The sequence below is a fragment of the Falco peregrinus genome, chromosome 10 (assembly GCF_023634155.1).
Source record: "Falco peregrinus isolate bFalPer1 chromosome 10, bFalPer1.pri, whole genome shotgun sequence".
Classification (NCBI taxonomy): Eukaryota; Metazoa; Chordata; class Aves; order Falconiformes; family Falconidae; genus Falco; species Falco peregrinus.
This window is the reverse complement of record NC_073730.1, coordinates 28,625,606-28,648,809: the sequence shown is the minus strand read 5'-3', so window position 1 is coordinate 28,648,809 and position 23,204 is coordinate 28,625,606. Positions and strand designations below refer to the sequence as shown.

General features: G+C 39.5%; 1 protein-coding gene across 6 annotated transcripts; it reads right to left on the bottom strand.

Annotated features, from left to right (window-relative positions):
- Window positions 1–76: 76 nt before the first annotated feature.
- Window positions 77–22,508, bottom strand: LOC101917025 (protein zyg-11 homolog B). Of its 6 annotated transcripts, XR_008749092.1 has the most exons (15): window positions 22,191–22,300; window positions 16,530–16,695; window positions 13,352–14,106; window positions 10,585–10,725; window positions 9,184–9,360; window positions 8,955–9,019; window positions 8,218–8,317; window positions 8,083–8,133; window positions 7,308–7,469; window positions 7,155–7,202; window positions 6,300–6,497; window positions 6,156–6,208; window positions 5,415–5,512; window positions 4,180–4,396; window positions 2,946–3,084 (listed from the first exon to the last, which is right to left on the bottom strand). XR_008749092.1 is itself a non-coding variant. In XM_055815842.1 (14 exons), exons 1-14 carry the CDS (start codon window positions 22,251–22,253, stop codon window positions 543–545), a joined length of 2,157 nt encoding a protein of 718 aa, XP_055671817.1. In that variant the 5' UTR covers window positions 22,254–22,301; the 3' UTR covers window positions 77–542. The 6 variants fall into 6 exon arrangements, 5 of the variants coding, with proteins under 5 accessions (XP_055671817.1, XP_055671816.1, XP_055671815.1 ...); XM_055815842.1 differs by lacking the exons at window positions 2,946–3,084; window positions 4,180–4,396 and adding an exon at window positions 77–622 and having other exon boundaries at window positions 22,191–22,301; XM_055815841.1 differs by lacking the exons at window positions 4,180–4,396; window positions 22,191–22,300 and adding an exon at window positions 22,410–22,508 and having other exon boundaries at window positions 1,090–3,084.
- Between the last annotated feature and the right edge of the window lie 696 nt (window positions 22,509–23,204).

The window sequence follows — 23,204 nt, the reverse complement described above, 5'->3', positions numbered from 1 at the left end:
ACCATAAGCAAACTTTTAAAAAAAAAGACAACATGCTGCATCTAAACATTGATAGGAAAAAGAGATCATCGCTCTGAGGAGGAAGTTGACTTACAAACAAGGAAAACTTTCTCATGTTTGCTTCCCATTATCAGTGCTAACTCATCAGACAGAACCATCAATATTAGCATGAGCAGGGGTTTCACCCCAGATGGTGTGAAGAGTGCAGAAGGCTGAGCTGCCACTGCAGCTGACTGAATTTGTCACTTAGGGGCTGGTACCAAAGAAAAGGCAAGGCCTGTGTGCACACATGTATGTTACAGCCGCTGCATCAGTTTGTGTCATCTCAGGCATCTCCCCTCTCCTCCATCGTCTATTTTCTTCTGTTGCCTGACTAGAAGTTATTTTCTCCCTCTGCTTAGAGGTTCTCCAACACAGAGATGTGCTGCACAATTTAGCTCTATGGCTTTTTACTTCCCTAGACCTGGGCTTTCAAGGAAAAAAAAAAATTTTTAGTAAATAGAGGTTATCAGAATATAGTTAAAATGTAGCTTACCACAATTTCACTTGTGCCAAAAGTTAACCAAACAATTCTGTGGGTGAGGTAACCTTATCCAATGATACAAGTTTCCTGTGTAAAGATCTGCAAAGGTAAAACAAAGTCAGCATCTTCAGCCTTCACAAAAAAAAGGGTAAAGGGCACAGGTGAAATACTAGAGTTTAAAAGTCACTTCCGGAATTACTCTACCCTGGCAGGAATTCCTGAAGCTGCACAGGAATGCAAAGAGACTTTTCTGGAACTGGCACATGCAAGTAAATTCAGTTAATATATACCTCATAGGCATTCATACTTTTCAGCCTACAAGAACTCTGCTCACTCTCTCTTTGCCTGAAGCACACAAACAAAATAAGGGTATGGAAAAATCATTTGCAGTCTCAGTGCTTGCTGGTTGCAGAACTTCATAAAGTGCCATCTTCAGCCCCTGAACTGATGCCACCATCATGTGCATTTAGAGCTGCATGTAGATCTTTCACACACACACAAACACACACACAGTTTTGGTTCAGATTCTTCAAGTTCTCCTATTATTAGGAAAAACCAGTACTGTAAGAGTTTTCATCTTTATTTTAAAAATTAAGCAATTGATTTATATTAATTCTGTTAACACCAATTTTGACAAGTTTTGTGTTCCATTTTATGTTGGAGTTCCATAGCCAACATCTCAGAAGGGTGACAGATAAAGGCTTGCAGGCCATTTTTCAAGCCAACCTTCATAATGCAAAGCTAAAACCAATTTTCTTTCTTTCTGAATCAAGAAAACTGCATGTAACCAGATACACAGGAAAATGCTAGCCAAATTATACCTTTGTACAAAAAGTCATTACACAACATTGATTAAATAACTGGATCGGTACCTTTTGAAGTTCCTGAAATACACAATAACTAGATTATTGAAGATTAGAGGTGATGTTTTTTATTTGAAGGATGGGAGTTGGGAGAAGGAGTTAAAAATAGTAAAATATGGTCATCATGAAGAAACCATCCCTGCTAGTAAGCTACCAACCCTAAGTTTTCTTTTTAAACTTAATTAAGAATATATTTACAGAAGAATTTCTGAATACCACTCAGTTGCCATGGAAATACGGAGACTAACCAGATAAACAAAAACAACTCAAAATTAAACAATTTGAATGGACATGCAGTTTGCTTCCATCACTTGTATTTTATGAGGCATCTGTATGCTGTGCAACATGTTTCATTCAACACCATTTGAAACCCACAGGTAACCAAGAAAGAAGTTGTTACAATTAGCATCTTTATGTAAAATTTCACACTCCACAAAACAATGCAATTGACACAGGGCTTACATAGAACACTGGGTGGTATTTTGCACTGTGATGACCTGGAAATATAATTCACTGCACAATACTGACAGAATATTTACAGAAAACAAACAGAGCAATCGTTATTCTCTTATAAATAAGGTGACCAAATATCCTGGGCCTCCTATCAAAGACACACAATCCACTGCATGATGAAGGTAAGTCAGTAATTTGCACTAATGAGCCTTCTCCTTTCCCTATCAGTATTCTAAAAACAAAAGATAGCCCACACAACCAAAAGCAGTCAAACACCACAACTCCCTTTCTCGTTACCAAGTTTAAAATCTCAAGCTTAGTTCATCCTTTTAGTATTGTATCTCATTTTAATCCTGTTTCTATTGCTTTACTTTAGCAGGTTCCCCTTTCCCTGATGCAATGGCAGTCCTCACCTCACCAAGAGTGGGGAGGACTCAAGAGAGCTGAACTGCAAAAAGGCATTGCGCTAGCAGTAAGGAAAACAAAAGAACACGACTTGCAGGCAGGCAGAAAAGTAAAGTTGAAGACCCCCTTTGTGTTTAGAAGGGTTATGAGACAACGGACATTTTGGTCGCCTTAGTTACAAGTCTCATGGTAACCTGCATGCACGTACTTTTGTTTTAATCTGTAAAAGTGCTGAATCTCACAACCACACACAGTTCTATTCAAACACCAAACCAGTAAACAGCGTTATGAACCGCAATCGTAGGGATGAAATCACTTTCTCTCCCAGAAGTCACAAAACAAGATATTCCTAGAAGTCTTTTTTTTTTTTTCTCCAGATGTGCATATTGGTCTGTACAAGTCCCATCTCTGCACAGCCAGCCGTAGCCCTACAGGCATGACCAGCTCAAGCCGTGACCCTTTACAAGTTGCATATGCGGTTGCCATTAAAGTTGACATTCACCAAAGGTTACCGTACATGGTGCTGGGTACCACAATAATCGGCAAATCACTTTAATGGTGACCACTATATTACAAGTTACTCCAACTACACACACATCAGAAAGGATTATTACAGAGACAATACTCTACACGCCTATGCCCGCAGCTTTCAGTTTGGTTTGGTTTGTTGCTGTTTTCTACTTGGCAGTGGTCTCCCATGACGCATAATGTGTTTTTCCAAACTATCTAGGATGGCAATAGCAATCCTTTGGACATGTGGATCAGTCTGGACGTTTTCCTTGATGTTGTACAAGTGCTGTAAACCACCTTCTTCAATTAACATGCTGCAGTATCTGACAGCTGTAATAAAATTTAAAAAAGGGAATTAAGAAAAATTATCTAGAGTAAATGTAGCAGATACTGTAAACACAGATTTAAATCTACCTTTTGGCTCTGAGACCAGGCAGCATTTAGGACACTTCCTAAAGTGTCCACAGAAGCGCATCTGTACTTTAACAAGTGACAACAGAAGAACAGAGTTGCTTGGACAGGACTCCTATTACAGTCAGGTCTGTTTCCATGTCTGTCTTAGCTGACTGGAAATTGCCTCTCTCTCCCCCTGCCTCCTCCACAGGCATTTTAAGTGCATATATATAAATTTTAAGACATGGGAACCAGAAGTACTATAGAATCTATGAGTATCCAAGGTAAAAATATCACCTTTACCAAAATCCTTGGTACAGAACAGTTACCTAAAAATGGTATCAGATATACCACATCATTTGTACAGGCTTGTGGAGTGAACAGGAACTAATTCCTTTGCAAACAGTTTGCCAAACAGTATTGATGGTGGCCTTTAACTAGTTCTAAGTTGCTATGAATGCCTTTTCAGAAATAAAATTGTACTTTCCTTTCCACTTTCATTATTGATTTTAAAAAGTTGAAAGTGCATCTACATCATCTCCAGCATTATTAGGTACAGAGACCAGCTATAAAAAGAGCCACAAGTTTAATGTAACATGCAAGCTTCAGAAGTTGCTACAAAAAGTTCTAGATGACTGTAATGTAATCCACAGAGCATTACCTCAGATGTGCCCAGTTTCACCATTCATCTTGGTGAAGCAACACCAGAGCTGTTTAAATGCTGACATTAAGCATTTCACTGGGATCACATGTACTGCAGTGCTACTAATATTTTAGCTAAACTAGCTCATTGAGGTGGATACGATATAGAGAGACAACAAAAGGAGAAAAAAATAAACAAGAAAAATCAATCATATTAATTCAAGACTGCTTTTCACCCTCATCTAAAAGAGGTCAAAATAAAATGCATCCCCTCTCCAGGCCAAAAAGCCTTCTTGGTGCCAAGCGCCAAAAACTTAATTAAGATTTTCCCCCCAGATAAGTCTTCCTATTTCAGAATTAACCCACTCCGAGGGAAAATGTGTTTATTACATTTGCTACCAAACATGTGATTTCTCTGCAACTTTGTCCAGAAGCTTCCAGCACCAAATACCATCAGAACTAAGCTTCAGAAATACTGTCTTGACATCAAATCAGGAGGACGCCATCCAAGTATTTCCAGCCTCTCCACTCGAGAGAGCAGTTACTGCCAATACAAATCTCTGTGGCATGTTGAAAGCTCAGAGGTTAGAGGAGCACAAAACACACACTAAAAATAAATAGAATAAATAGGACCATATAAGTTAACAGGGCACAAAAAGAAGTTACAGGGCCTTAATTAAAAACTGTTATCCAGAATCTGGCCAGCAAAACAACTTGGTCAGAACTTCAACATGGGCAAAGTCCTCACAGATGTCTGGACAGCGTACCCTGGGAACTCATTACATTTCTCTCATTATGTTTATTACAATACTTCATGTGCAATTATATATTATGCCATGCTATTGTTTGGTCCTGAATAGCTGTCTTTTCCACTGTAGAAATAGTGATTTATGGGACAGGGATAAACAAACACAGATATACTGCTGTCAAGAAGATTTAAAAAAACCTGGCACAAAAAATACTTTTAATACTTTAGAGGAAAGCTGCTTTGTATCTGGTAGAAGTTAATGACAATGCACACACATCATACAGATATATGTCAAAAAAAAAAAAAAAAAAAGGCATTAAAGCCCAGGAAGGTTTGTCCACTCTTACATTTAGGTATGCTCAGGGGATTTATATCCTTTCCCAACACTTGTGCATTTCATCACATGCTCTCAAATAATTTTTGCAGATGGGAAAGACATTAAGAAACAGACCCTCATGTTACAACAAGTTATTGCAAAAATGTGATTAGAGACAAGGATTACCTAAAATTCTCTTCTGATAGTAAGAGATAGCTACCTGCTATAATCATTGTTCTTAATACAAAAGATGTGTTGCCCATTACTGATATTCACATGTCTGAATAAAACCACCTGTGCAAGTCAAAAATGTAGTTAATTTTAACACATGTCCATATTTTGGAATTAGTACTGTGCATTTAAAAGTGAAATTCCTTTAAGTAAAAAAGCATATAAAGAACTTTTACTCTTTTTCCCTGCCCCACTTAGTCAAAGCTTAAATGTGGGTTCTCCAGAGGATTAGGAGTGAATAACCCAGGAATTCTTATTTTTCCCCACTTCATGCTAGTGAATAATACGCTAAGAAATAAGAATTTTAAGGGTAATGTTATCAACACATACGGTTTTTGCTGCAGACGTGCTGCATGGCCCACACTGCCCATAACTGGACACCAGGTGTCATAAAACAGCCAAGTAGTGGAAAAAACGGATTGAAAGACCTATTAAAAAAATAAAAAATAAAAAAAAAAAGAAAGGAACAGCAACTCGCTTTACTACTAGATATTATTACTCCAGAGGTCCCATGTTTACTCATTCAGCTACCGGTTTAACTAGGAGAGACATCAACTCGAGTTTTAGATGCAGCAGGCGAGCCTTCTGTTTAAAGACAGTTACTAGCAAAAATCATATACAGAGGCTATGTGGTATGCTTTTACCATAGCATTTGGATACCTCCTGCTCCTTAAAAACAGGAGTAAAACCAGCAGAAATTCTAAGGATTAGGTGGACAGTAATTATCTAATTGTACTTTCTGGCCTCAAGCTTCTTTATCTAGGATAGATAATGCTAACCCAGTGTTAGCCAATATAGACTTAGACACAAAGACTAACCAGTAAGGTTTTTAGGCATGCAGCTGAATATCTTGAATAGAAAAGCTGCAGAACAACAATACATTTTTCTTTTACAGGAGACCCTGACTTTCTTTGGTCACAAAGGGAAAATTAAGACACTGTATATTTTAAGCCAATAGGTGTTTTTCCAGTGGACAAAACCATGTCTGGCTAGCAGCTCACTCTGCTTTGGGAACAAGTTTTAAACCTAGTTCAATTTATTTTCCAAACCCCAAATCAAGCCAGTACTTACCTGTAAGCCACCATCTCACATTCTGGGGTTGGCCAATTCAAAATGGCAGAATGCTGCAAAATACAGAACCAAGAACACTCATTGTTAAATACAAACACTGAAAAAATAAGAAGAGTATGATAAAATCCATCATCATTTCTGTACCAGCTGTTCAAGCAGAGATGTCCTCTGGCTCCGACTGAGTGTCCAGGCCTGCTCTCCTCGAGATATCAAATGAGCAATAATCCCTGCTGCAAAGTAGCTAACTTCCACCTCCACACTGTGCAATAATTTACTGATGTGGTCTATGAAGTCCTTCCACATTAATTCAGAATGGAGCTCTTTAACTTCAGCTATATTATTCTGGAGGGGGAAAAGAAAGAAAAGAGAAAATATCAATGGAAAGAATACTATATAAGGGAGATAAACATATAAGTTTGAATTACATTGTGTAAACACACACACATAAACACCAGGATGAGATCTTCATACATCCAGGTGGTCACACTAGATGCCAAAATACTACTTCTGCTTTTGAAAACCCTTCCAGTCTAATGCAGGAATTTGCCTCAAAATAAAGGTTTTCTCATAAGTAATTTTAGGCCGTTAGCATGCAGACTACTCTAAACTAAAGGCTAGTTTTAACATTCTCAAACACAATTTCATAAATTTCAGTAGTACACAATTCTAAATTCCACTGATTTTCAACCTACTTTTTGCGTGTGGACTCATCTGAAGCCTCACTCACTGGCCTTTCTTTTTGTTTACTTTAACCATCAATTTCAATATAACTAGTGCTTTTGGAGAATTGGTAAAACAGTAAAAAAAAGTTTCAGTTGTAAAGAATGCACACTATAAAGATTAAAGAAGAATGTAAAAATATTAGGCAAGTTTTCAGATTTACATGGGCTATAAAAAATTTAAAAATCAATTTTAAAAATACATATTTCAGAGTTTGGGGGGGCGGTGGTGGTGTTTGTTTGTTTTGGGTTTGGTTTTTGGTTTTTTTCTTCATCTCACCAGAAGTCCAAGAACTTTCTGTTGGATGGATGATTCAGATGGAAAAGACTGTGGAAAAAAGAAACAAACTACAGGTAACCATTTGTGCTTATTATTGAAGCAATGTTAATTATAAATGTATGTTGATAGTCCATAAACAAAACTACTCCTCACCTCCAAGACTCTCATGAAAAGTTCTAGCCCTTGATTTTCAATGAAATGCCGACATGTTGTTGGTGATTCATCAGTGAGGTTCCAAAGTGCACTCAGTGTGAACTTGAGAGTAGTATCTACAAGATTCTGATTTGTTTTCTGTTTAACTATTTGTAGAAGTTGCTGGAAGAAAAAAAAAAAATAAAAGCGCCCCAGTTATGACTCCACATCAAAAAAACGTATTCGCTCCTCTGCCTCTTTCTGCACTGACTGGGGTAATGCATAGCTATCGTTTCTATGCAGAGTAAAGATCTACATGTTTAGGGTCAAAATATACAAAATAAAACAGCTATTAAACTTTTTACCTCCTCTTTGAACATGGTTGCCTGCTACCGGAATTCCTTTGTTTTCACCATAATTACATGTGTAAGATGGCACAAAGCCATCCACAGAACTCCGGACCCCACATGAACATTGACAGCATGAACAGTTTACTTCAAATACTCTTTTTGAACATCTTTCGTCTTGTACAATGGATTTCAAATCAAGAGGTGGCTTGCTATTTTACTTTTGTATTAATTGTGTCAAGATTTTCCATTTTGGCTGCTTTTCATCCTCTGATACTATCTCTAATAACTTCTCTAGGCTTTTCTCTTCTGAAGAGCTTTCACATAAATACAGATTAATACAAAATAAATATGAGAGAGAATTCTAAGAATGTATCTTTACAGATACTGTTAGCATGAAGAGCTGGAGAGGATGGTATTTTTGACTGCCAGGAAAGTATCTAACTTACCCTAACAATGAAGAGTTCTGCACCAAGTTGAGCTGTTTGCTCTGTTGAAAGCTGTAAATAAACAAAACCATATCAACAATTATTTTTTAGACTTCAGAAATATTATCCTATGATCTCAAAGCTTAAATTTTGTACCTTTGCAGCAAGAATGGAAATTATGGCTACAGCCATCCTTTGCATGTTTTGATCTTCATGATTACACAGCCACTGCATAACAAGTTTGGCTGCTTCAAACCTGGAAGTTAAAAAATATATTTATTTTTCAGAAGTCTCATAAGGCTTCGTAAAAGAAAGATGTACACAGATAACGCATCGGATAGAAATGCATGCAAGACAAAAGAAACTGGGAGAAGTATGCCTCATACCAAAACAAATAGTAGAACACACAGTGAAATCACAGGTATCGCATGAGCCTCTGTCAGCTTTGTGTTGTCTGCTTAGGGTCTCTTACTTCTAATTATGTATCAAAGTGCACAGGAATTGCTTCCAAAGAAGGAAGAAAAATTTGGCACAATCTTCTAAAACATCAGACCAACACACTTCAAAGCATTTGGACAAAACTTTAAGTAGAAAAATGTCTGCAAAAAGCAATCCTGTAGTTCCCCAGAGGAATCCCGACTTTTGTAACACGCAAGTAGTGATAGACCCATTCAGGGAAAGTAAAACATACCTGTATGTCAAAGGATTTTTTCAGACCTATATTCAATTTTGAATTACAGGCCCAAAATAACATAGGCCAGACAAATTCAGTATGCTGGAATGATTTAAACTGAGCAAAACTGAAACCAGAAACAAACCTTCTAAAGGTACAGACAACAAGAAAAAATATTTTGCAATGCTACAACCCATTTTAACTGACATGTAAAACTTGCCTGTTAAATGGAACATCCTGAAGGATTCTGTCACTGCATAGTGAAAGAAGGCAATTCTTTTGCAGCTATAAGAAAAAGAGTTACTTCAGAGACATACATATTTCAGAACACTTTCTTGCTATGAGTTATTAAACATACTTCCATGGGGTCACGCGATGTGGAGAAACCTTTAAGGTCCACAAGACAGGGAATCCTACTGAAAAAAAAAAAGAAAAATTTTGCTTTTTACCTGTTGATGATTTGGGAAGTGTTCCATGGCCTTCAGAAGCAAGTGAGTGACATCAGCCAGAAGTCGCACAGGCATGCCTGCCGCTAAATCTTGCTTGGTTAGGTTAAAGACACACGCACTCGCTGCTAACTGCACAGGCAAGTTCAGGGGGTGATTTCTCATTCCAATAACCACAAGCTGAAACGCAAGAGTTTTGCACATATTACACATTTGCCCACATACCCAGAGAGCAATCCACTGTTGCTTGAGGCCACAACAATGACCCACAGCACCCCAACTTCTGCCTCCCTTTTACTTAAGTGACAAATCCATCTGGTGTGATTTTCATTCTCAGGAGGAACATTTCCTTCTGCTCAGTGATTCAAAGCTGACAACTTTTATTTCTCCAGGTCCTTTTGCACAGGTTGTGGCTGCATGGAATGCAAGAGATTCCTAGAAAGGTCCAGGGTTTGCTTTACACACTGAAATAAAAATCACCAAACCCTTTCAGAGCTGAATGAGGTAGGACAGAGTTTCCGCAGTGTAATGGTAATGATGTAATAGCTTCTCGTTTGGTGCCTAGCCATTTCAGATCACATCCTAAACTGCTAGGTCAGGATGTATTTTTCACAGCTTCTTCCTGATTTTTTTTCCCCTATGTACGTTGATTGTGATCTCACCTATTTTTCTTGTTGACTATTGATTGCCAAAGTTTTTTTGATATTGAAGCCAGCAAATTCAAAGTAATTTGTCCCATATCAAATAGGATAGGAAAAACAAAAATAATTTGTCTTACTGATGCCTCTTTTTATCATCACAGTAAAAATTAAACCATCTCTGGTGTTCTAGACATGGAAAGCCAATACCTAGAATGATTTCTAAGGAAGTTTCTAGTATTTTCCAAGTTAGAGCCCAACATGGAACACCAGTTAGTTACTCACTTGCTATCATAGTGACAGGTGACAGTGAAAGAAATACCACTGAATGCCTTCCTTGTAACAATAAGGAATAATATAACTGTTTTGTAAGCATCAGCAGAAGGGACTGTTGTACCTGGGAAATAAGACTATACAGACCTTTGATTTGACCCAGTACAAATAGGTTCTAATGACAGAATTCAGCATCTGAAGAAAAAATTCATCTCATATTCAAAGTTACATGAAAAAACTAATATAGTTGCTACTAAATTTAGATACTATACATTATTCCAGATCAATTTTACCTAACATAAAACACTACAGGGCATCTTCTACATCACTGTTGTTTAAATAGTTGTTAATCTTTACGCAACATTACAACATTAATCTTAAAAATCACAACCTAAAAATGTACAAGCTTATAAAATACTTTATAGCAGGTGTTTGAGGATGGGCTCAGTTTAAGGAACACTGCATGACAATCACCAAAACCATGTTATTTTACCTTTAAAATTTCAGGCTTTGTTTTTTCCATTACATGAGTCAGGCTGAATAAATGAAAGAGAGCTTCTCTCACAAAGAAGGCCCGTTCACTGTAACGCTTTAGTGCCTCAGAAATCTGAGTTTCATTTGCTTCTCCTGACACCTATGAACAGAGAAATAATCTTTAAAGATGTCATCATTATACTTTACAAATTTTGTTCTTAAAAAGTGCAGAACTGCAGTTTCAAAGGTGGTGATATTTTTAGCCAAATCCTTCAGTAAGCAAGTGATTATTTTATCTGGCCATATTAATCCAGAACTATACAAACTTCAAACACTCTTCAAAAATAAGAATCTGCATTCTAAGCCAAAATTAGGCTTCAGGCATGTCTTTAGGCAGAACTGTATGAAACCACTAAGCAAAAGTACCGTTTCTTAACTAAGAAGTTAAAAAGCTTACAAGCTGCTTATGGTGCACCAAATGCCTAAAAGCACTATTTGTAACTGAATGCTCTGTCAAATGCAGCTGATCAATTGATGAAGATGGTATTCTGGCTGTAATTTTTTGGCTCTGGGTTCTAGCTCTGGAGAGGAAAAAAAAAAAAAAAAAAAAAAAAGAGACTTCCATTCTTTGTCTACATCAAGTTTCCCATAAGCTGTATCTGTAGCGATAGCTTTCCAGCACCATATTAAAGAACCAACTCAAGCTCGCTGCAAAAGAAGTAATTCTTAAAACCAGACTAAATACAAGTGAAAACTAAACAACGAGCTAACTTAGGTAATACTGCATTAGAAGCTATAAGCTGCTGACTAATATGAGTTTAAGTTCAGAATATTAAATCAGCAACTAGCTGCAAATTTTTCCACTTCCCAATCCTATATTTTCCATTTAACTATATTTTATCTACTTTATAACTGTACGTTGTGTAACTGTAGATGGTTTGTTCCTCAGTTCTACTATTTAATGAATCATTGCTGCAATCACTATTTCTTAAAATTCTTAGGGAAGCATACAGAACTTGCTGTACTTAACGTGTCACGTAAGGGAAAGCAAATGTTCATAGATTGAAGTGTTATATTCTGTGCATCCTGTATTGTATAAAGCCAAATTTTTGGAAACTTGCTAGATCAGGAATATATTACAGCCTTGAGAGAACTGATACCATCTTGGATTTTGTTTTATATTCTCTACTGATTAGAATAGGGCAATCATATTCACATGTTTTGCAGCCAATTATACACTATATGAAGAATTTCCACTTGGCTTCACATTCCCAACTATGTCTGCATCATGTTCAATCTTTCAAGAGTTTTCTATAACCAAATTTCACAGGACTGCTGTAAGGACAGTAACATTTTACGTCTGCTCTCTCCCCGGCTGCTGTGTCCTGTTTATTCTTTAGCAATATCTAGACTAAGCAGCTGAACATTTCAGTAGTCAGTCACAAATTTCAGCACACACACACACACCCTGGCAAAAAAATCCCCCAGTCAGTGCCTACAGTCTCTTCTTGACAACTATACCTTAAAATATATATATATGTGCAAACTGCTTTTTGCTAACTACACCGCTACAAGTCCATCATGATTTTCACATTACTAGAACCTTCTTCCTTCTTGCCTGCCTTTTCATAGCACAGTCACCTGTATGAAGCATATATCCTACATAACAAGGATTATGTTAATTATTTTACACCAAACATGAGGTATAACTTCCTGACAACATACACGATCACACCAAATAGGTTGCTTTCTCCAACAATGCATTTCAACATTCATACCCACCACTACCCACTGTGACAACTAAGTACTCCAGAGACTTGGTCATTATCAACTGTCAAAAGTTCCAGGGTGGTGGTGGTGGTGGGGAAGTTATAAAGTTGAGTAGCCAAGTTACCCCAAAACTGAAGTGCAAAACTCAGCTTGCACAGGAAACAGACTAAACTATGGACACATTATGCAAACTCTACTTCTTTCTCTCTGCGGTTTCCATCATCCTCATGGCACAGTAGAAAACAAAACTCAAGAGTCAAAAATTATATACCAGTGACATGTCTAAACCACCTCTTTTTCTTCTTTAATTCTGACCCCTTTATAGCAGGGACAGCACAGGCTCATTCTTCAGTAAGTGCGTGCATACTCTACACAACAGGGAAACATCCTGCTGCCTGGCACCAAAAGATAAATAAATGCAAACAACAGTTCATCCTAAGGGGCTAAGTAATTTAGGATTTGTTCAAGAGGAAGTTTTTTTATCCTAAGTAATTGTTCCTTACATGTTCATCACCAAAAGACCTTTCAAGGTGGGTAGAAATGTAATAGGAAATTGAAGTGGTGATGGAGTCCAACAGTAGCTCAGTTATTAAGTTTTATTTTATCTGCTGCGTTAATCATGAATTGCTCCAAGTTTATGCAAATTGTACCCCCACCTCTTACATATTGCTGCCTTATGCTAAATATTGTGCTGGAATCCAGAGATTATTATTCCAGTAAATGACTTCAGACTAGACAAAGTTCAGCTCTCTTCGATCAGATATGTTAATTCAGGATCTAAAGCTCACTGAAAAGGCACAGAAAATAGATGCTTCTTACAATAGTTATTATGTAAATTTAGCAGTTTCTGTACCAGAATTAAGTAGCAATTTGACATAAAGTCAGTAATTACAATTAACAATTAAAAAAATTATTCTACAGCCTCCTGAAACACCCACATACATTTGTCACAAATTATTAGTTCTATTTTTCCTGCACATTGTAATTTTTCAGTAAAATTAATTCCCCCACTTAACCTTTAGGTTTCCTTCGCCTGTTAGGAATTCTGAGTAGCCAGCATCAGTAGCTAGCAGTCCTACAAACTGCATTGTGGGCCGTTGCTGAATAAACGCTTCTACAGCTTTATCTGTAACATGTTTTCTTCCAGAAATGTCCAAAGACACAAGGTTAGGCAAGATATCTTTCTGTTCCAGTAAACGAAGTGCTATGTCTGATGTGAACTGTTTGTCATCTGAAATATCAAGGTGATTCAGGTATTTTAGTTGTCTTATAACATCCAGAATCTGGGTTGTGGTCATTTTCAAGCATTTCAGGTGGTGCATGGTCAAAGACTTGAGTCGGTCTTTGCAGGTGAGGAGTGCCGTTATGTCAGTGACAGAAGTGTTCGATATATCCAGACTTTCCAATCTAGGAAGGGAAGCAACATCTGCCAAGTCCTCGTTGTAGAACAGAACATTGGTAATACTCAACACACGAAGCCCAGACAACTGACTGAAGCACCTCTCGTATGGGTCTTCCAAAGAAAGAGTTAGTGAGTTCAGCACAAGGCACTGCAGATTTTGTTGGATCCATTTATTGCTGCCAAGTCCACTTATAATGTCTGTGATTGTTATATCTGCATTCACCCCAGTAGCATCAAGTTCTACCAGCTTGTGATGGCAGAATGCTTTCCGGAAAGCCACAGCAGAGATTTTCGCTTTCCGGATACAAGCTCGTTTCAAACGCATCTGGTTGCCTCGGAAGATGCCCACAGTTCCGTCATTCAGAAGCCCTGATGGAGAACAGCATTAGTGTTTGGCTCTACTGTTAGATAGAGCATCACTTTTATATTAAGAACCCAAAGGGTACAAAGCATTAACAAATAAAATTAATTGCAAAGTAGTTTGTCTTGGACCATTACAACACTGATCCCAAAATTTTGTATTTGAGATTCCACTTTTAATATTACAATCATACTTCTGGAAAACTCCAGGTATAAAAATAGGAGACAGATTAAGGTGTAGTTTGATTTAGAACATGGAACGTGCAATAAATAAAATGCAGGTATGACTCAAAAACATTCACACTGCTGCCTGCATTTTCTCCATTTTCTCACTGAACTGGTTAGAAATGTGCTAAAAACAAAATTTCAAAATTCCTGAAAGTTATTCTTCCCTGGTCACAGTTCCATTAACCTTAAGATAGTACCAGTACCAGCAATCAATGACCAGTTCTCATCTCACTGTAACTCAAATAATTTAGCATTTGATTGAATTCATAAGTAGGATCAATACACTAAACTAAGCTAATTAAGTCCTTCTATATATCCCTCACGAAGAAGGTAGGAGTGTTGCTCAGAAACAAGCTGAATGTGAGAAAGAAACCTAAGAAGTGATTCAAAGAGGAGAACGAGGAGGACAAGGCAAGGGTGGAAAAGAGAGAAAGACAGCAATGAAAAAAGGAAACACAACAATCTTGTTTGAGATTATCCTTTTGCTCTGTAGCTAGAAGACTGCATAAGCAGTCTTTTCCTGCAGCATACTGGCAACATCCTAACTGAAATAATGCATTTAGTTCCATGCACAGGATTATTCAAAATGCATTGAAAAGACCAAGATTTCTTATTTGAATCTTATCAACAGAAGGATTATTGCTTTATAGAAAGCGGTATGAGAAGGGTATGGTTGCACAAGCACGCACACAAAAGGCATAAGAATAACATGTCCTTCTAGTTTCACTCTAGGTTATAAATGTCAACACTCCTGTTTTTTTATCTCCCATCTTCAAGCATACTGAACATAGAAAAATGCAAAGTATTTTAATAAAACCACCATTGCCACTACAGTTTGGATTTCAGTTACAAGTTAGTAATTGCCTCTGTGACAAAGTCAAATTAATATTAAGATTTGCAGACTTCTGAAGAGCAAATGGTTTAAGCATTTCTGACCAAGTAGTCAGGGCGTTCCTCTTCTGCAGAGAAAGTAAAAATATGGGGTGAAACAAGTGGTACCCGGCAGAAAAAGAAAAATGTGATAAATAATTATAATTTGCTTAAAGTTTTGCTAAATTACTTCTTAATTTTTTGCTCATCTTTTCATTTAAGGATCAAGTTAGGCTCTCTCACTGGCCTACCTTAGCCACACTCTGTTTACCTGGCACGCACTTTTCTTCAATCCTGTACTGACACAGTGTTTGTGATGTTTCTGTGTCTGGAACTGCCTCCATCACTACTAGCACTGGTAGTAAATTTCTGGTAACTCAAGTTTCCTTGAACCCAATTTCTTGGGACCACTAAAAAATTACTTATCAGAAAGTAGCACGTGTTGAAGGTTTTTTTAATTTTTCTTTTTTTCAAGGACCATTCCTTCTGTTATAACTGAATAGAGCAACTTGGGATAACTAGAATACCAGTATTTGAACAGTAAGACCCATTCAAATCTGCACCTGTAGGTCAGAGTGCTCGGTCTGCTTACAGGAATTTCTCTAGTGTCATGTCTCATCTCTTACTAAAAGTCTTCAGGACTGAGCGTCCTGCCTCCTCTCTAGGGTAATCTACACATTCACTATTTTCATGCTAAGAAGCTGTTAGTGAGACAACATTCTCCTTTGCCATGCTTAAAGCAAACAAAAGGGCAGCCCTCTCACCAAAGATGTGCTGACAGACAACACGATAGGTCAGCATGTAAAATGTACCATCACCACAAAGTGGCTTTCACTGATGTTTATACTACTCTTGAAACTGACTGCTTTCAAATAAATAATTCCACTTCAACAAAAGTTCTAGAAGAGATGAGAAGGTATCTTAATGAAAATGACAAGATCATTTCCTAGTTTAATCACAAGGACACACAGTAAAGAAAATTCAGTTAATTGCTCTGCAAGAGATAATGAAATGTTTGAGTGCTGCTAGAAGTAGTAGAATCAAATACATATTTTTTAAGTGATTGAAAGACTTAAGGAATGTTCACTTAAAGGAACATTAAATTAAAATCATAAACCCAAAACAAAGGACCTTCTATTTAGAACTATCTGCATGACAATGTAACATTCAGCTGAAGCGGTGGAAAAAGAGAAAAAAAAAATTCTCTATTAAGAGATTAAGGAACACAGTTTTAACAGCTGCCACAGCAGATTCTGCTAGAAAATACACCAGAACTGCAGTGTCACATTCCAGTAAAATATTTTCACTGATGACCCATAAATAATTGTTTTTACCATGAAATGCCATCGTCTGCAGCAGTCGATCAGCCACTTCTTGAGGAAACATTCCTGGCTCCTGCAAGCATAGCGTTCCATCTTGCCTTTCAGTGCAAAACTTCTCTAGGTTGGCAGTCAGGAAATTCAAACAGATATCAAGTAAAGAATAAGGAGAAGCTTCCTCCTATCATATGCAAAAAGCAACAAAACAAAGATTTAGTCAAACCATTCTCTCTATGAATCTTCCATTACTCAATAATATTGTTTTTAGGCTAATGATTCTGTTTCGTTAGTCTGATTCTCGTTGAAACAGGCAAGCGTTACAAAAAGATATCTCCCTTAGAGCCACGCAAAGTCAGGTCACACGATAAACTGGCAAAACTGATGGGCAGCCTCCTCCCCACCGTCACCCCCAGAACAACATCCAGTCTGGTCTGCCATGCTTCAGCCCTGCTTGTGTTCACAGAGGAAGAAAAGTAATTCCTGATAAGATCATTTGAATTTTTGAAGTCTACTGGGAATTAATCAATCAAGACAGACTGAAAAAAATTTAAATCAAATTTTATTTCTTGATTTAAACTATTTCTTTTAATTTTTCTGGTGAGTCACCCCAGTCTACTACCAACCTAGATTAGAAATGCAGATAAGTTTCATATGCTGTTAGGAGCATTTTTGATACTGAAAGGGCAGCTAGAACTTCAGATCAAAAAAAGGAAACTCAAAAAGAAATATTTTAATTCCAAATTTTGTGCAGCAATAGAGTAACAAGTATTATAGAATTCCTTCTGATTATAGATACCAATTCACTCCTTTTTATGCCAAGCACTGGGAAATCATCTATAATAGAACGCCAGGTACAAAGGACAAGGCAGAATATAAATTCGAGCTTTTCCTTCAGAGTTTGAGACTGTACATTGATATACAAACATCTCAAAGGTTTTTTTATTCCATGTCTAATAATAGCCTACTGTTTTCAGTCACACAGATTAATCAACATAAAGAATGACTCGCAGCACTGTGAATCATCCCCAGCCTTACACAAAAGAAGGCCGAGTGACTGGTACATACTCCCCCAGACAATATTGAAAATAACAGCATCAACTGATGCCAGATCTCATCTGTAGGAAAAAATGTAGCTTCCCTTTTATACTGAAAGTCCTGGATAATTTCACCTTTCTTTTCTAGCTCATTTAAATTCTCCTTCTGTTGCTTCATCGGCCTAATATGCGCATCATAGAAGTACAGAAATACGTAAAAGTTTATATAGAAGAAATACAAAGAAAGTGACAGACATAAATCTTCTAAAATAAGGTGCATATATTTGAAGACTGGGAGGTACCACGCTAAGGCAAAGATGGAATAGAGCTTGTCATCAACAATGGGAGACTGCAGTTTAGTGCCTCCCGAAGACTTAAGCAGAGGTTTGGGAACTAGAAACTCCAAATTATTCAAATACAAGCTCTTTCTGCAGCTTTTGACATGCTCCTTCCAGCTCCTTTGACTCGATTTTGCCAAGTGATTAATTTTTATTCTTTCATTTAAAGCTTGATGATTACATTTTGTTGTTGAAGAAAGAGGAGTTACTTTGTGATGCAACTTGCTCACATTACCAAAAACAGCAGTTTTGGCTGTCTCCAATCCTAAGCTGCTACGAAAAGGCAAGACAGAATTTGGAACTGTTAATATCTTTTATTTCTTTATAATGTGCAACAATGCCTAAGTACTTCTGAGGAGGAAAAAACAATGAATTATTTTTAAATAGTACATTTTTTAAAGGAAAGGGGAAACATTTATTTTAACCTAAAATTAATACACCACCACGAGGATTTATACAACTGCCAATTCAAACAAAAATCAGAATCCTTACTCCAAGGTATGTGAAAATTATTCCCATTGAAGCAAAGCCATCCTTCTCTCCCATTAGATCTTGTGCTTCTAATGTGATGCTTAAATATGACAAAACTAGAACACTGGCTCTTTCACTCCTTCTGGCACTGTTCCATAATTTCTGCCAGAAAAGTTAAAACACTTTTATATATCAGTGAGCAAACTCCAATGAGAATTTTTAGCCTTGCAGATAGGCCACTAGCATATGACTCAGAATATTTTTTCAACCAGTACCTCTAACTGGCTAATCTGCAATTTGGAGATATTGTTTTAATTTTCATATAAAGTAATCACTGTACAAGTCCATATAGAACATCTCCATACAATAAAGGAACAAAATTCACAAGCAAGCATCAATTTCATTTGAAAAAAACACAGTATAAATTTTATGAACTCCTTTTATACCTGTTACAGGAGACATTTGTAATCTTTCTTCAACTTGTTGCCAAAAGGCTGAAGAAACACCTAACAAAGGCTCCTGAGGTAACTGAGGTAGGTAGGCTAAACATTTTTATCTGTATCTAATGAAGTCCCTTAACAAGCATCATAAAACCAGCTTCCTAGACTGTCTGCTACTGAAACAGAACAGCCTGACCACAGTCTGTAAACCTTTTATGTGAGCTAGCAGCATTCCTTTTCTCAACTTCTCTTTACTTAAAGAGAATATATCCAGTTAAAGACCTCATAGTAAAAGTGTTCAGTTGTATTTAAGCACTTAGAAGGTCAGGATTTAAGTAGTTCCTTTCTCTAGCTATACTTCTGAATGTCAACTTGAAAACAAACCTGGCATTTGTTTTCTGCTCATTTCACTTTCTGGTTCTAATACTCTAACGAGACACTGTAAATGTGTGTCAACCGTAGTGCAGGATTATTGTTTTCTATTTAATAAAGATCATCCAGCAATATTTGAGTAGACTTTTAGAATGTATAGCTGACTTTTTCACAGCCATCTTAATTACCTGATATTTCCATGTAACCTCACAGTTTCTGTCATCCTATCAAAATAAGTGGCCAGAAAAAAAAATATTCCTCAAATCACAGAATTACGCATTACCTGATGCAAGTCTGGGCATCTTTATGAGCTCAAACACATACGATGAGCAATCGGGCAGATCTAAAAGCAACTAGCTTATGGATTAGTACAAAAAAACCAGAATAATTGCATTTAGATGGTCTTTTAAAGGCTTATTTAAATTACAACTGTATAAGTGCATAACATAACCAAGGCAATAAAAAAAAAGTGTCTGGGGTGTGGGGGGAGTAAACTGCATGGCTACTGGCATCTAACAGTAATCCAATACACTAGCAGACTGAAATGCAATAGCTACTTCAGGGTGATGTTACCCAGTTCAGCTTACAGCTCACACATTAGTGTGGTTGGAAAGGTTCTCAGAAAGAACATTATCCTCCACATTTTCTTTTAAAAACTCCTTGAATCAACTTTAGATATTTCTAGAGTATATTTAACTTATATTTCAAACCACAATTAGAAAGAAAAAAAAAGGCACTTAAGGGAACATATTAAAATATCTGGAATAACTTAGAGAATCTTGAGCCCAACATTATGCCTAGATTAACTGGCTGAGCGCAAGTATTAAAACAAAATCCTGTTCCTTTGGGGAAGCATCACCACGCAACCACAGTCATTAAAAATCAAACCTTTTCTTCCATAGGTAATTGGGGGGGTGGGGGGGTGGGGTGTTCTCCCCCCCACCCCCCAATAAACCAGGATATAACACTGAAGACAAATACCAACTTCAGCTCTAACAAAACCACTTCTGTGACGTACTCCCCAATTTTTGTACTCAGTCGCAGACTCAGTATTACAAAACCCAAATGCGTGTATGCCAGGCCCACCTGCTTTTTTCTCTCTGAAGTCGTGAAGGAAATGGGGTACAGGATAAGTTTTTAAATTGAGGCACTTATTTCTCTCAAAAAGTTAGCAGGAAAATAAGAGGCAATTATAGAGCCTTCGTCTTTGGCGTTGGACATACCACATTTCTAACTGTTTTCCACCTCTCCACAGCTCCAAAACTTTATTACTTTCTTAATGTGATCAAGAAATAGCAACTCAAGTAAAAGTCATCAAAATTCTTCTCAGAGCTAATAAAAGAAAAGGCAGTGAAAAATAAACAGTTCTGTGATTTATGTTACGAAGAAAGCCTTGTGATTATCCTGCTCAAATTAAACTGAAGGAAACAGATGTAGGCAATTTATTAACCAAATTCAAGGAAGGATTATACTGAAAACTCTCATTTAACTATCCCGGCACAACAAGTAAGAACTACACTGCTGCTAGTGACACAAGTTGGCAGAGGTCAAGAGAGGTCTAAAATTAAATACTGCCACATTAAAACTATGTAGTAAGGCCACTTATTTCAAGATTAACATCAAGAATGTCAGATAAGAGTTCATCAGTTAGAAATGACTGGAGAGAAGAACCTGAATGGTTTGCTTAACCACAAGAAAACAATGTGAGATGGCCAAAAAAGGTATCAGAAGCATCAAGCAAAAATAAGGAAGTAGTATGTAATTTTCAAGACACGGGAATCTCACAGGGCCATTTACATCAAGAGATGCTCGCACCATTTCAATTTGAACATAACAGCTAACAGAATGCTCTGGGGAAACGAAAGATATTGGGAGCAGGAAACAAAACCAGCTTTCCTTAGCTTAGCAAATCAAAAGGCTAGAGAGATGAATGCCACCTGTAAATACAGCACAGTGAACAAAACCTATGGAAGGAAAAAAGCTGTTAAGGTGAAGCACAGTGCCAGAAACGGCAACAAAGGTGCACAGAAATGCCATGAATATGCCGCGAATTTAGATATCAGTACATAGCTCCAAAACGTCAAACAATGAAAAGAGAATTTTTGCTATAAATTTAGATGGCAGTACATAGCTCCAAAACGTCAAACAACGAAGTACTATCCTTAGTCCACTGAATAGAAGAGCAGGCACAAAAGCCACCTACTTTTAAAATAAAAATAAAACGTTTTTTGAGGTTTTTTTTTATACCAAGGGATGAGACCAGATAACCCGGGGAGCTCCCGTCTAGTCCTTTAAAAGCAGTATATATGCACACTCATCTCTCGGAGAGGCAATCAGGACAGCACCCGGGGCAGCCGCACGGTCCGTTCGGCGGATCTCTGTACCACAGCAAGGCTGTTTCAGCCTCGCCGGTGCCGGCCGGCTCCGCGCTGCGGGAGCGCTGCTCGCCCCGCACCGCCCGGCCAGGCCCGCGCCCCGCGGAACCGTGCGGCTGCCCGGGCCGCCCGCACACAGCGCGCCCGGCGGGGAAGGGCCGGGCTGCCCCCGGGCCGGCGGCAGGGTGCGCCGGGGGAGCCGAGGACGGCTGCCTGCCCCGTCCTGTCCCTCACGCCGTCCCGGCTACCTGCGGCGCGCAGCCCGCCGAGCCGCCGCCGCTCGGCCCCGCAAGGTGCTGCGAGAGGAGCCGGTCAGCGGCAGCCGGGCCGGCCGTCACCCTCGCAGCGCGGTGGCGGTGCCGGGCGCCAGGCAAGGCTGCGGCCGCCCCTCGGCGTGGCGCCAGGTCTCGTCTCCCCTCTGGCGGGTCTCGATCGCCCGTTTATATAAGCGGCCAGGCGGCAGCCGCCGCGGTTACGCAACAGCGAGGGGACCGGGGCTGCCGGGCCGGCCCGGCGGCACCTGCGTGCGTGAGGGGACGGGCCCGACGCCGGCCCGCGCGCGGGTCTCCCCTGAGCGCCAGCGCGGGGAGGGGGGGGACACGCGCGGCCAGGCCCGCCTCGCGCCCGCTCCCGCCAACAGCCTCACCTGCCCGGGCGCGCGGCAGCCCCCACCCGCCCGCCAGAGCGGGGCTCGCGGTGGCGCCGCCATAACGGCCCCGTCCTCCGCGGCGGCGGCGGCGGTTCGCCTCAGCTCCCCGCGGCTCCCTGCGCCCGGCTCCGCCACCCCGGGGCGGGGGGCAGCCGCCCGTCCCACCCGCCCCTCAGCGCCTGCCTCGGCCGGGCGCTGCCCGCGGCGCGCACTCACCATCGCGGCGCTGGGTGCCGGCGGTGAGCTCCCAGCCAGCCGGCTCCCGGAGCTTGGCTTTTTTTTTTTTTTTTTTTTTTTTCTCCCCTTCACCCCCCCGTGTTTTTCCTCCCCCCCCCCCCGCTCCGACCTGGAAGTGAATCTGCCTCAGCCGCTGGGGAAGCTGCGCTAGGCCCGCCTCCCTTAAAGGGGCCGCGCCAGGCAGCCGCCGCCTGCTCTGCGGGTCAGTAGGAGCCTTAAAATTCAGGTTTAAAGGTGAAAAAGCGCCAAGTGTCAGGGAACGGGTCTGGCGCTTGGCGAAGCGAACGGGCATCGGGGGTGCCGGCCCTTCCCTGAGGCCCAGCTGCGTTCCTCATGGAGCGAGGGCAAAGGGCCGGTGGGGCTGTGCACCGGGGGGCAGCTGGAGGCGGGGGGGGCGCTGCTGAGGGGAGGTAGCGGAGGGGGGCAGCTGAGGGGCTGCAGTAGTCCCTTGCCGTTGGATAACTTCCCAGCCGGGAAGAATTCGACCTCAGCTTTATCCTTGTTACTCACAGATCAACCCCTGTGATTTCAGTGTTTCCTGCACAAACTGGTTTATTTCTGGCGGTGTGAATAGCCGCCTGCTCTACTACAATAGGGTTCGCCACCAGCTTGGAGGTTGGAGAGGAGCTGTGCTATAAGCTTTTATAGGAAATAATTTCAGGTTTCAGATACAGTTGTAGTGATGAAAACCTGTCTCCCCACAAACACATGCTATAATGTGTCATTGGTAAAAATGATACAGTTATTTTTTTATTTCAGGGTACAAAGTAAAGA

Excerpts from the sequence above, each read along its gene's own strand:
- LOC101917025 (XM_055815840.1), bottom strand. The coding sequence starts at position 22,253 with ATGGCGGCGCCACCGCGAGCCCCGCTCTGGCGGGCGGGTGGGGGCTGC. Across the intron at positions 9,361-10,584 it reads CAAAGCCTGAAATTTTAAAG|CTTGTGGTTATTGGAATGAG; the intron begins GTAAAATAACAT and ends CTTGCGTTTCAG. Across the intron at positions 7,470-8,082 it reads CAGAACTCTTCATTGTTAGG|CAACTTCTACAAATAGTTAA; the intron begins GTAAGTTAGATA and ends TTTTTCTTCCAG.